Source organism: Adiantum capillus-veneris, chromosome 4 (assembly GCF_014529385.1).
Source record: "Adiantum capillus-veneris isolate H3 chromosome 4, ASM1452938v2, whole genome shotgun sequence".
Lineage (NCBI taxonomy): Eukaryota > Viridiplantae > Streptophyta > Polypodiopsida > Polypodiales > Pteridaceae > Adiantum > Adiantum capillus-veneris.
Window position 1 is genome coordinate 143,470,404 of NC_140934.1, and position 12,537 is coordinate 143,482,940.

Consider the following 12,537-nt stretch of genomic DNA (forward strand, 5'->3'; position numbering starts at 1 on the left):
ACTTAGGAAAGCATTAGTACTATTAAGAAGAAAAACCGCTTTTCTTTGCAAAAAACGAAAACTCCTCCCGAAGAAAAAAATGATGTAAGGACAAGGGTCCTAAGGAGTGGGCTCCAATGGCAACGAGCCATATGGTCGCATGCATTGGGGCCTCTGTAGGAGGCTAAATATGGATGGTTGGGAGGAGTGCTTAGCTATCCATCTCTATTTTACCCAACACAGTTTTAGATTGTGCTCCCTTGTTGCCCTCTTCCTCACAAATGGGTGCCTCAATAGCTTGTCGGGTTTACTTGGGCATCATACTTTAGAAGCTCGAAACTTAGCATGGTGGTGAAGTGTTATCATTGCTAGGGTTTTTGTCACTGACATTCCACAGTTTGTTGTCTTTAGATCTCTAGTGGTGATGTCCTCACCTCCTTGACTTCAAAATGGGCATTGCGTGATTAGTGATTAGACAATGTAATGATGAGGTGGATAGTCACGCTCACATCAATCCTCATGGCTTCAACATGTAAATCCAACAAGTGAAAGAATCACGATAACTTTCTAAAATAATTAGAACGTAATAAAATCCTTAGGTTGAGTATAAGTAGAATCAGTGTTCAAGAAAGGATTGCCTCAGCTTAGCCTTAATCGGTTGAAAATGGAGACAGCCTGGTTGAAAACCATGGTAAAGGGAAGAAAAACTAGTGAAATATGTGAGAAAATAATTCAAAAATCTTGCAAATTTTAAATTCATGCCAGTATTTTCGGTTTGCTTCTTTGTGGGAAGAAAACTTAATCGATAGCTGCTTAATAAAAGAGTCTTTCTTTAATATTGATTAGAATTAAGTTATAGAATGTAAGAAAAGTCAAGCCATATGAGACTGTGAAAGGAAATGTGAAATTAAAAAAACTCATTAATATGTGTGTGTATCCATAGAATTTACTAGAATTATGCAAGTGAAGTTTCACTTTAACATTCTGAAACAATAGAATGCAAAAAAAAGTCAAGACATGTCAAGATATGAAATAAAAGTGAAATAAACATTTTAAAGTAAGTCTCCATCGTGCACTTAAAACAATGAAAGTCTCCCTAACCTAACATAACACTAAAGTTTCTCTTAGAAAGCAAAAAAGTTATGCCTTTCAAAATTGGGGGGGGGGGGGGGGTGGGTGGGTGGGTTGGGTTTGCTGCCGACATTCAATTATTTTAATGTAGTTAATAGGTTCATAAATTTCAGCATTAGCATTTTTCATTGCTCATTGAGACTTGAGTCTTCTTCTCTTTATGTACTAAACGACGGTGAGCCACCAAGAAATGACTCACAGCTCACCATCCACCACATGTCCCTCTCTTGTGGCGCGCACATGGTGCGGCCACGACAACCGTTCAATGGATTATTATTACGCTGGCCCAAAATTTTTGGCAGGGAGTGTAACGTTTGGCCAACGTAGCCAACACAACGAGCCCCCCTCCCTCGCTTCGACCCGTTCACGATGGCTAGCAAACCAAAAAAGGCTATCTGCACTTTGAGCACTTCTCCTGCTTCTCATGCTTTACTTCGATACTCTCCTAGCTTGTAAGTAAGCATTGCTATTACTGGTGTACTCTCTCTCTCTCTCTCTCTCTCTCTCTCTCTCTCACACACACACACACACACACACACACACGTACACAAAAGGAGACACATGTTGTTGCCTATTCTCAGCTTCTCAATCTAAATACAAGCAAAGAAAAGGAAGAGCGAGAATCATGCATCATTACAGAGGAAGAAGAAATTTCATCGTCTTTTTCTTCACACACACACACACATGTACACATGCGTTACAGACAGAAGCCACATGGTTTTTTATACACACATAGCATTATGTTTTTCATTCAAAATCTCTCGTTCGTCAAAATGAAAATTGCACGACAAAGCGTCTCATTTGCCAATGGATGGTTTCAAGTTGCACATTAGGTCATGGCCTCGTGTGTGTACACGGATGGGATCGACATAAGATTATGTCCGAAATTTCATTGCATGTTTATCAATAATTTTGATTTGTCATCATCAAACATCATATTCCGTAGTATGTCTTCTCCACCTCTAGTCATAGTTGGCATGCAGAGAGCTAGGCGAGGGAAGGCTGGTGTGCCTTCTAGGCCCTCTTGGGCAATGCACTTGCAGTCGGCACCAGTGGGAGATGAATGTGAGGAGTACGTTCCTCTTTCCGAGGATGCCACGCCTTTTGATCAGGTTTTCTACATCGGTTTGATGGACGAGGCTATGGTTACGCCTCCTTCAATTGGGAAAAAATGATCCAATGTAGATATATCCTTGCAAGCACAGGCTCCAAGTGAGCAGCCAGAGGTCACAAATGCAAGGACTCAACCACCAGTGCAGACACCACAAGAAGCAGACATAATCACAAAAGGGACAAAGCGTGCGAGGGCAACGAAAGTTATATGGGACGACAAAAGCACGCATACTCTCTTGCGAGTTTATGAGGAGCAGTGGTCACACATCAGAAGAAGGGTAATTTTCGCCCTAAAGATTGGGAAGATTTGGTCTTTCCTCTAAATTGAGAGATCTTAGCTAACTTCAATCATGAGCAGCAAATTGACACACTTAAGAAGCTCCACAAAAAAGAGCTTTCAAACAAAATTATATTGGTAGTATCCCCAGCACCTAGCCATTTTTTGACCAGTGCGATACTTTGTGGGGGAAGACTCTAAAGTGCTCAAGCATAGCTGGTGCACTTGATAGCGAAAGCCACATGCCTATATCCTCCACAGCAGATACACCCATAGACCTGTATGGTGTTGAGAACAATGGTACCTCGGGTCAAAATCCACAACCAGATTCTGTGGATTTGGATGGCATATTTGGCAAGAAAGTCAAGCAACCAAAAACATCTAGCTTGGGAACATTGACCAAGACAATGAGAGATGGGATGAAATAGATGTGTGATGCCTACGAGCGTGCAGAAGACAAGAAGACAAACACCTTGCGAGAGCTTGAGACTGCTAGAATGCTACATGAGGAGCGACTCGCAAAGATTAGAGAGGAAGAAGAGGCGAAGCGTCACCAGATCTTCTTGGAGATTGCAAAGCTTATCTCTAAGAAGCCAGAGGAGTAAGTTTATTACACATCGCCGTAGTAAAATCTACATTTTCTTTGAGCAATACCACATTTCATTGCAAAGTAATTAATATATAGAGCTGTTTATTTTTGTGCAAGTGAGTTTTTGCAGTCGCATTCCATTTGGTCATCACATGTGTATCCTTACTCGTATTCAGGTATGTCTTAACTTACTTCGTAGTTTGGATATTTATTTTCTTTGCATTATTTTGTGATTCCAAATCAGTATGCTCATTTTAAATCATAGAATGGAAGAGTTGGTGCATCTCTTTGGGATGATGACATTATTGAGTGACAATACTCTAGGCCTTGCTAGTGCATCACATGGTCAATGCTTGGAGGAATTGGAAGATAAAAACTTCTTCATACTTATGTTTACTTATGCATGCTTGTGTTATGGGATGGCGGGGGTGCTTGAGTCAGTGGCATGGCATTTTGCACCAAGAGTATGGTGGCATTTTCCTCGCCCACACACGTTCTTTTGCAGTGTGCACATTGTGCTTTGGTCTTCGTCTTTTCTAGTAAATCAAGATCCTATTGTTTTGCATATCGCATGTCTCGCAGATCCTTTCTTATGCTACTAAACATGATTCGTCCACTACTTCCCACAAGGGGAGTAGGGTTTGTCAGAGAGCTTATTTCTCTAGAGGCTACGCTTTCTTGCGTTCTCTGACAGCTTGCGCATGGAAACTCCTCACGAAGCATGGCGAATCTGTTTGGCATGGGTGAGAGAACCATTCGCAAATATGTGGTGATCATTTGTCGCATATTGAGTAGGAGCGAGTTCTTCCACAAGGTCGGCATTAGAGTGCCGTGTGGAGACCGTCTTCAGCAGATAATGGCAGGATTTGAGGCTATCTCTGGTTTTCCGCATATTGTTGGGGCACTTGATGGGACTCACATCCGCCTACAAAGAAAGCCAACATGAGAGTTCTATCCAGCAGAATACATCAATTGGCATGGTTTTCCGAGCATCCTCCTAAAGGGTATTGTCGACTCCAAAAAACTTTTTTGGAGTGCAGTTTGCAGGGCTACACGAGGGGTTAATGATTCTTCTCACTTCAAAGAATGCAACTTGTATAGCCAGCTCAAGCGACGAGAAGCACTGGATTGACCACTATTGCACTTTCAAGGAGAGATAGTACGACCTTATTTGATTGCAGACTCAGCCTACAAAGTGAGAACATTCATGGTAAAGCCATATCAAATGAATGCAGGGCAATTTTTACGTGAAAAGTGAGATGTTGACAGGAAACTCTCAAAGGGGAGAGTGAAAGTGAAAAATGCCTTTGGTCTCTTGAAGAATAGGTGGCGGATTTTGCGAGATCTCAATGTCGATCTTGCTTTCACGCCCACTGTGATAGGAGCCTATTGTTTCCTACACAAATTTGTATAAATCCTAGGTGAGACGGAGCCTCATGATTAGCGAGATCTGCATCCCAACTCCCAAGAGCCACTTCCTAATGATGGCGGTAATCTTGCTCAACGATGAGATGGCCTTGCGGATAAGGGCAGCCTTATTCCGCCATAGCAGCTTGAGGGTTTAAAATGCAGCAGGTCCAGGTGTAGCAGGTTGTGGATTGAGTAATTATTCTTATTTTCTAATTGATCTTGTCTTTTGTTTCAACTAAGGTTTTGAATATGTATCCATAAAGCTTATTTTTAATTTCATGAAGTTGTGTTTTGCAGGGCTTGATGATGATTCGGAGTCTGAGGATTGAGTTATGTCCTACATGGTTGAAGTTTTTGTCATGTGGCTTGCTTTATGGCTAAAATTGAGCAACACCTCTATTTATGTAACGGAGCACCTCTATTTATGTATTGCTACAGGGTTTTCATTATGTGTCTCAAGCATTTTCATTTGTGGTTGCGAATGAGCAGCAATGCCGCACGCTTCTTTATCATAGTCAATGATCCATTTTGATGTACTTAGAATAGCTTGTTTTATGGCTATCAGTCTCTTGTTTATGTGGTTATCGGACTTTGAAATTTTGTTTTGTCATGCATTTTTTCATGCATTCGGTGCAATGTTACTAAACGTTTTTTGTTGGAAAAGGCTATCTTTGTGATGTTGGCAATGTGTGGTTTGTTGGTTCATACGTCAACTCCAGCAACGAACGGACGTGAATGGACGAACACATGTGCGCACAGGATGTGGCTGGATGGAGCATGTGGTTTTTTTGACCTAACAGATGCATGTGCGCAAAATGTCAAAAAGTTTGCATCCGTTTGTTGCACTTTTCTAAGAACGAATGGCTGAACGAATGGCCTCATGTGCGTTTTACATCTCTCTCCCTCTATCCTTCTCTCTCTAGTGCGGAGGACGGGTCACACACACTTGTCTATACTATAATAAAAGTGGGGGGGATTCCGGCCCCTCCCCCCTACACGTGAGCGTTTCTTGAGTCCGGCGGCCTCGCGGGAGTGAGCTCTCAACGAAAGTAAAACAATGAGAGAGAACATAGCGAACGGGTTACGGGAGGGGAGAGAGAGGGATTTCTGCCTTCTCTTAAATACGCACAGGCCTTCGCGTGAGCATATTGCCCAAGATGGAGTCGTTTGAAGAGGCTCGCCGACTCGCTGAGCATACTCTTTTGTCACTATGTGAGCACTAAGGCTGCAGGTGTTTTAGAGGCAGGGGAGGAGCAGTTCGTGCCTGCAGGTCTTTGAAAGGCTGGGGTCGTCCGTGTGTGTGTGTGTGTGTGTGTGTGTGTGTGTGTGTGTGTGTGTGTGAGAGAGAGAGAGAGAGAGAGAGAGAGAGAGAGAGAGAGAGAGAGAGAGAGAGAGAGAGAGAGAGAGATCATTTGCGAGGTTCTTCTTTTGTTTTTTGTTTATGGGTGTCACACATGAGTGGTGTTGATTTGTTGAACTTACTGTGGAGATTCGATATGGCAATCCTATGATACAACAAAGAATGAAGCCAGTGGGCAGAGAGAGAGAGAGAGAGAGAGAGAGAGAGAGAGAGAGAGATCTATCTCAGCGCTATGTAGGAGAGGGAGGGAGAAAGAGAGAGAGAGAGAGAGAGCAGCATGCGGCTCAATGCTATGCACTAGAGAGAGAGAGAGAGGTAGAGAGAGAGAGAGAGCAGCATGGGGTCTTTTTTTTCCAAACTGCCCTTCAAATTTTTCAAAATTCCCAAAATACCCTTGGCCCAGAGGCTTTGGAGATGAATCGCTCCATTATTTTAAGACATGCTAAGCACTCAAAAATGGATCTCCGTTATCAAATCAAAAAGGAATAAAGATTAGACAATCTTGAAGAATCCGACCAAAATAGATAAAAGCATATTTTGTGAATTTTTGAAATTTGATGGGTATTTTGGGAATTTCCACAAATCGGAAGGGTGTCCATGATAGCCTTGGTGTTGGCTCTCGAGAACGGCAAGGTGTCAACCTCCACAAGTATGTAGACGTTGTGTGCGTCCTCTAGCATCCAATCGATTTGCACGGCGTGCATGTGCGTGCGCACGCACACACACACACACATGCCTGAACGACCTGTGAAAATTGTAAGGTGGGCTATCCCCAATGGTAGAGAAAGAGAGAGTGAGTTTGAATTTGGAACTAAAAGCTGCAACCTGCACCGACGCAGGCTAGAGAGAGAGAGCGCAAGCGACCAACAAGCTGAGAGAGAGAGAGAGAGAGAGAGAGAGAGAGAGAGAGAGAGAGAGAGAGAGAGAGAGAGAGAGAGAGAGAGAGAGAGAGAGAGAGAGCAGAAATGTTGCCACTACATGTTCATCATCTTCTTCTAAGGTGTGCAAACTCAAAGCTGATGGCGCAGCTACGCATGGAGCTACGTGCCACTCTCAAGATCCGGACTGCAACGACCTGTAATTTCTTAGCAATGACTGCATTGTGGTGTACGCACTTCAATCCCTGCTCACCACTCGCTCCCCCTTCTTCCACGCCACTATTCTTGAGAGAGGTTGCAGTTTCCTCTAAATCCTCTGCACACACACACACACACACACACACACACACACACACACACACACACACACATTTGCAGGTTCCATTGCATGAGGAGATAAAGATAAAATTGAATATTAACATGGAAGTAACAATGTTAGCAAAAGTGGACGGGGCAATTGCAAAGCTGATGGTGATTGTGATTGTAGCGATGGTGGGTAGATTGTGTAAATGGAGGAAGGTAACAACAATGGAAGCACATGGCTATGAGGCAGATGTAATGTTGTGTTGCTGAGGAACCATTCAACATATTGACAGCTCGAGATGGGGATTTTGCTGTATTAAATTTGACAATGGGCCCAGGGTTGTTGTTGGCAATGGGTCTTTGCAAATTTTAGGGATGGTAAAAAAGGTAGAGGGTTTTCTTGTCTGTGATTGTGTGACAACGTTGAAAGGTAAGAGACTCTTTCTCTAAAATTTGTCCATAGATTGTGGTGTTGATGATGAGTCAATCGTAGTTTGGTGAAGAATCCCACAATGAGCGAATGCTTGATATCCACAGCCGCAAAATCGTGATGTTGATGTGCACACATTTAGCTTTGATGTGGAAGAAGGGGCCAACGGTGATGGCATGCAAGGATATGGATAAGCATCCACATGGATTTTACTAGCGACCCTTTTGCAGCCCACGACCCGGAAGAGGCCCAACATAGCAAGAGGAGCAGTAACGTTGGGAAGGTAACAGATACCCGGAATGGACATGGCATACTAGATGGTGTGGTGCCTTAGTAGGCAGCGCTGAAGGTAAGAATCCCCTGTGAGCTTAAGAGGCCTGCCATTTTGAGGTGGCGGATGCAAAGAGGATGCACAATCTCTCCAACAATGTAGGGCAAAGAAGGCAACAAGGGGTGCTCTTCATGGTTGATGAGGGCCAGTTGGGGGGTGCCCAAGAATGTGCAATAAATTTGTATGAAAACATAGACTAGAAAGATTGAGAACCTGCACCACCATGAGATTCTTTGAGCGAGTGGCACACCCACGAGGGATGCATCCACCTCCCTTGCAAGAAAATTTGTCTCCAACACCAGGAAGAAAGACCTCAGAGCCACGACCAACAAGTAGAAGGCTGTAGGTTCTTTGCGGATGCCATTGTCCATTCTGTCAAGCTGGAGAGAGAGAGAGAGAGAGAGAGAGAGAGAGAGAGAGAGAGAGAGAGAGAGAGAGAGAGAGAGAGAGAGAGGGAGCAGGTGGCCAAGCTGAGAGAGAGGAAGCCGCAGTTACCCTGCTTCAATTTTGAATGCAGGCTTACGTCTTTCATCTAAAGCTTCCATCGTAGAACATCCATCGCAGCACCAAACGAAGCACACATTCATGCCACGACCCCTGATTATACAGAGGACCATGTAATGCAGGGCATTTGATTGGGCGCCCACAAGCGCAGGGTGCTGATGCAGGCGCATTTTATTCAACATTGTGGAGGCTTGTAGCTGAGCATGAAGATCATCGAAGGCTTGCAAGGCCTCTGCTAATTTACGGCTCCTAGACACAATTGCATGCCCTTGAAGCCTCTTAGGCACTATGGAGGCAGTCATGTCCAAATTCTTGAAGCGCGGACTGCCAGTGTTTTGCACATGGCAGGTTACAAGCTCTTGCTGCAAGGATGAGAGGGTTGGGATCTTGGAAGGTGGGATGGGGTGCGGTGGGGGCAAGTGAGGGAAAGACACCGCCTTCGGCGGCACCGCTTTACTAGTTAGGTTTAACTAGTGAACGTTTCTATAGAGGGTTTGGAATGAGCAGCTCTAGAGTCCTAATCGAAGGGCCACATGCTGGCAAATTGGGTTTCCTAGAAACAATTATCAATCTCCTTGGGTTTCCTAGAAACAAAATTAGTCAAGCTCCAAAAACCTATGAAATATATTTTGCGCTTGGTAGACTAAAGTTTTCAACTTCAAAGTTCAAACGCAGTAAAGAAATAGTCTACTTATTCTAATCTTTGTTGAGCCTGCGGATTTGACAAGTTTGTCAAAGAACTGGAAAAAGAACCCGTTTTCTTTGGAAGTATGCAAAACTGGTCACGGGTGCCAGCTCAGAGAAAACCAGGAGGTAAATATTATCGATTACTTTAATTTAGAGTGTTAAGCGAGCTAAGAGAGAGGCCTGTACTCCTGTGGGTTGTCATTAATTATGCTTAATTACATTACTAAAAAAATTGTGCCTAACTACACGAGGTTAGTGGGTGGATTAGTGAGGTTATGTTCAATCTGGTGGACAATTAGTTTGCTAATCCGATTATTAGAGATTCGAGACTGTGAGAGTCATTCCTTCTTGACGATTGGGTTGAGCTGTTGCGTCATTCGCTGATTTGAAGTTTTCAATGTGCAACGATTATAATATAGTGCTCGTCCTGGCCCACTAATTATAACTACACTCTCCTCGTGACTCATGCCAATGAGCTACTACTCAGCAGTACCTACAATGATCCCCAAAAATCCTCGATTTTTATTTACGTATGTCTGAAAGGCCCACATCCCAGGCTCTGCCAGCAGCGCTCCCAACTTCATATATTTGTAGTTTAACCACTTTCTAAGCTTACTTACTCAGAGATCCAACACCTTAATTACTTCCATTAAGCTTGCTTACTGAGTGAGGCAGGATGGCTGTTTAATGATTTTAGCAGACAGTTGACGTGCTAGTAGGCGTAGGCGCAACACCAAACATGGCAATTGGCAGTGCAGTAGAAGCAAACACAGCGCTGGCGCCCCTGCCGCCCCCGCCGGTTCGGATAACATCCTATGTGGTGTTCACATGCATTATGGCTGGCAGTGGCGGCCTCATGTATGGATATGATCTTGTTATTGCTGGTAATTATAATGCATCTTTCCCTCTCTGTTAATTGAGCTAGTCGGTTTTCTATTCATTGAACTAATTAGCCCATAAGCACTTTTGTTAGTCTGGACTCAGTGCACTCTACTGCCCATTATCTTCAAAGACAAAACTGAATGCTGAAGGCTTGCAGATTCATTATGCATACACTTACTCAACTAAGTACTTATTCTTACACAGATGATGCCTATTAAACATACATCCACACAGGATTGATTCATCAATGCAGGATTAATGCAAGATTAATTCAATGCTCATCTTTTCGGAGTAGGCAGTGCTGCATACGTACATAGATACACATGACTACCTATATGCACACATCTTCTCTTGTGGTCGTATGACACCATGCTCTCCTCCTTTGTGCAGCTTGCAAAATATTTTTCTTATGGGGACTTAATGATCTCAAATTTACCGCATTGCACACATGCCTGCGAATGTGTTTACATCTGAATACACATACAAGCACACCATCAATCAGTATCAGCATGCATATAAATATGTTGTTGCTCTCCATTTTACCAGGAGGCATTTCAATTATGGATGATTTTCTGCTCAAATTCTATCCAAATGTGTACATGCATAAGAAGAATGCAAAGGAAGACAACTACTGCAGGTACAGCAACCAAGTCTTCCAGCTATTCAGCTCCAGCCTTTATCTGGCAGCTTTGATCGCCACCTTTTTTGCATCCGTTATAAGCAAAAAGCTGGGAAGAAAGGTGACAATGTTAGGGGCAGGCATGTTCTTTATTGTGGGGACGGTCATTGGCACCGGAGCACAAAACCTTGCCATGATCATTATTGGTCGGGCTCTTCTGGGATGTGGCCTTGGCTTCGCCAACCAGGTAAACATACATACATACATACTTACAGCTTCCGAGTTTGACATTCTCATGTGGACAATGCATGATGGGCTATGATTTGGTGAATGCTCAGGTTAGTCTATAGTGAATGCTCAGATTCGTTTACAGTGTTTTGGTTCTTGCAGGCGGTGCCGGTGTACTTGTCCGAGATAGCGCCTCCAAGAATCAGAGGAGGCCTCAACATGCTTTTTGTGGTTTATGTGACCATAGGAATACTCTCAGGCAACATTGTGAACTACTTTGCAGCCAAGGTTCATCCATGGGGTTGGAGGCTCTCATTGGGAATAGCAGGAATCCCAGCTCTTCTTCTCACACTCTGCAGTCTTATCATAGTAGAGACCCCCTCTTCCCTCATAGAGAGGGGCAAGCATGAGCAAGCAAGAAATGTGCTTCGCAGGATTCGAGGAACCACGGAAGTTTCCGCTGAGCTCGACGAGCTTATAGAGGCCTCTAGAAAGGCCCAGGTCAGTGGACACAGCTGGGAAAGCTTTAGAGAGTTGTTTTGTGAGAGAAGGCATAGAGGCGAGATGGTGGTGGCTTGCTTGCTACCCTTTTTCCAGCAGGTGGCCGGCAATGATGCCATCTTGTTCTATGGGACTTTCCTCTTCAAGCTCGCTGGCTTTGGTGATCAGGCATCCCTCTACTCAGCTATCATCACCGGCGTGTGTGCATTCCTGTCGTGCTCCTCGTCTACCCTCTTTGTCGATAGACTTGGCCGGCGTCCATTGCTTCTCTTTGGCTGTGCTTTGATGGCTTCCTCTCTGGTAAGCATATTTGAAGTTTCTTTTTCTTTAAATGTTCCAAATCTCTCTCAATCAGTTATGTATGATGTCTTCTCTCTCGCCAGACAATCGTTGGCAGCATCTTTGCGGCGACATTACAGGGCAATGTGAAGAAGTTATCATCAGCAGAGAGTGTGACAGAGGTGGTGATGGTGTGTGTCTTTGTCATTGGCTTTGGGGTGTCACTAGGGCCACTTGCCTGGCTCATACCAAGCGAGATCCTCTCTCAAGATGTGCGGTCAGCTGGGCAAAGCATCACCGTCTTTGTCAACATGCTGTTCAAATTCATCATTGCACAGACATTCTTGTCCATGTTGTGTACCTTCAAGTTTGGCATTTTCTATTTCTTTGCAGGCTGGAGTTTTGTGATTGCCGCCTTCACCATATTGTTCTTGCCCGAGACGAAGCATGTTCCGTTATACAAGATGGAAACCTTGTGGCATGACCATTGGTTTTGGAAGAGAATTGTGGGCCCACCAGCACCTCCAAATTTCAGCTATACAGGTTCTTCTCCCCCATGTTGTGAACTATCCTCATCAAGGGACATGATTATTGGCAATAAACATTCAAAGGTATAGTGCTGGCATGTTACAAACACTCGTTTATTGCTTTCTCTAAAGCAAGATAGTCCCGCATAATCTCCTTGTTGAGATAGTTAAGCTTCAAGAAAAAATCACCGAGCAGCAACTGATCTCATCTGGCTGAGGTATGAGATGTAAAGAGATGTTTCTTATATAGAAAAAACTACACTCTTTAGCATTGACCTCTCCATTCAAGGAGGGTAAGCTTCAAAATTTGGTTTGTGATTCCCTATTGAGTACCACAACCCTTGAGAGTTTTACTTGGAGCTGTATAGGGTATTAGAGGGCACTCTTTAGTTGTATTGGCATCCATGATGAATTACTCACTTGAAAATGTGTGGACAATCTTGCAAAGCTATAACCACGGAGCCACCCCCACCCTTCAAACCTACTCAATTTACTCAATCCTGAATTCT

At 43.8% G+C, this 12,537-nt stretch overlaps 1 protein-coding gene and 2 pseudogenes across 3 annotated transcripts; 2 read left to right on the forward strand and 1 right to left on the reverse strand.

Annotated features, from left to right (window-relative positions):
• The first annotated feature begins 1,910 nt into the window (after positions 1-1,910).
• Positions 1,911-3,252, forward strand: LOC147460090 (uncharacterized; annotated as a pseudogene).
• Positions 3,253-6,844: 3,592 nt separating this feature from the next.
• On the reverse strand, positions 6,845-8,172 carry LOC147460091 (uncharacterized; annotated as a pseudogene).
• An 822-nt stretch (positions 8,173-8,994) lies between these two features.
• On the forward strand, positions 8,995-12,466 carry LOC147460092 (sugar transport protein MST4-like). Of its 3 annotated transcripts, XM_086511227.1 has the most exons (5): positions 9,187-9,876; positions 10,421-10,740; positions 10,884-11,522; positions 11,606-11,773; positions 11,895-12,043. In XM_086511227.1, the coding sequence occupies exons 1-5, from the start codon at positions 9,732-9,734 to the stop codon at positions 11,907-11,909; spliced, it is 1,287 nt and encodes a 428-aa protein (XP_086367353.1). In that variant the 5' UTR covers positions 9,187-9,731; the 3' UTR covers positions 11,910-12,043. The 3 variants fall into 3 exon arrangements, with proteins under 3 accessions (XP_086367352.1, XP_086367353.1, XP_086367351.1); XM_086511226.1 differs by lacking the exon at positions 9,187-9,876 and adding an exon at positions 8,995-9,118 and having other exon boundaries at positions 11,606-12,466; XM_086511225.1 differs by having other exon boundaries at positions 9,190-9,876; positions 11,606-12,466.
• The last annotated feature ends 71 nt before the right edge of the window (positions 12,467-12,537 follow it).

What these genes read in the sequence shown, in the direction of transcription:
- LOC147460092 (XM_086511225.1), top strand. Translation starts at nt 9,732, where the DNA reads ATGGCAATTGGCAGTGCAGTAGAAGCAAACACAGCGCTGGCGCCCCTG. An exon ending in ATATGATCTTGTTATTGCTG is followed by an intron (nt 9,877 to 10,420) that starts GTAATTATAATG and finishes CCATTTTACCAG; the next exon opens with GAGGCATTTCAATTATGGAT. An exon ending in CTTTGATGGCTTCCTCTCTG is followed by an intron (nt 11,523 to 11,605) that starts GTAAGCATATTT and finishes CTCTCTCGCCAG; the next exon opens with ACAATCGTTGGCAGCATCTT.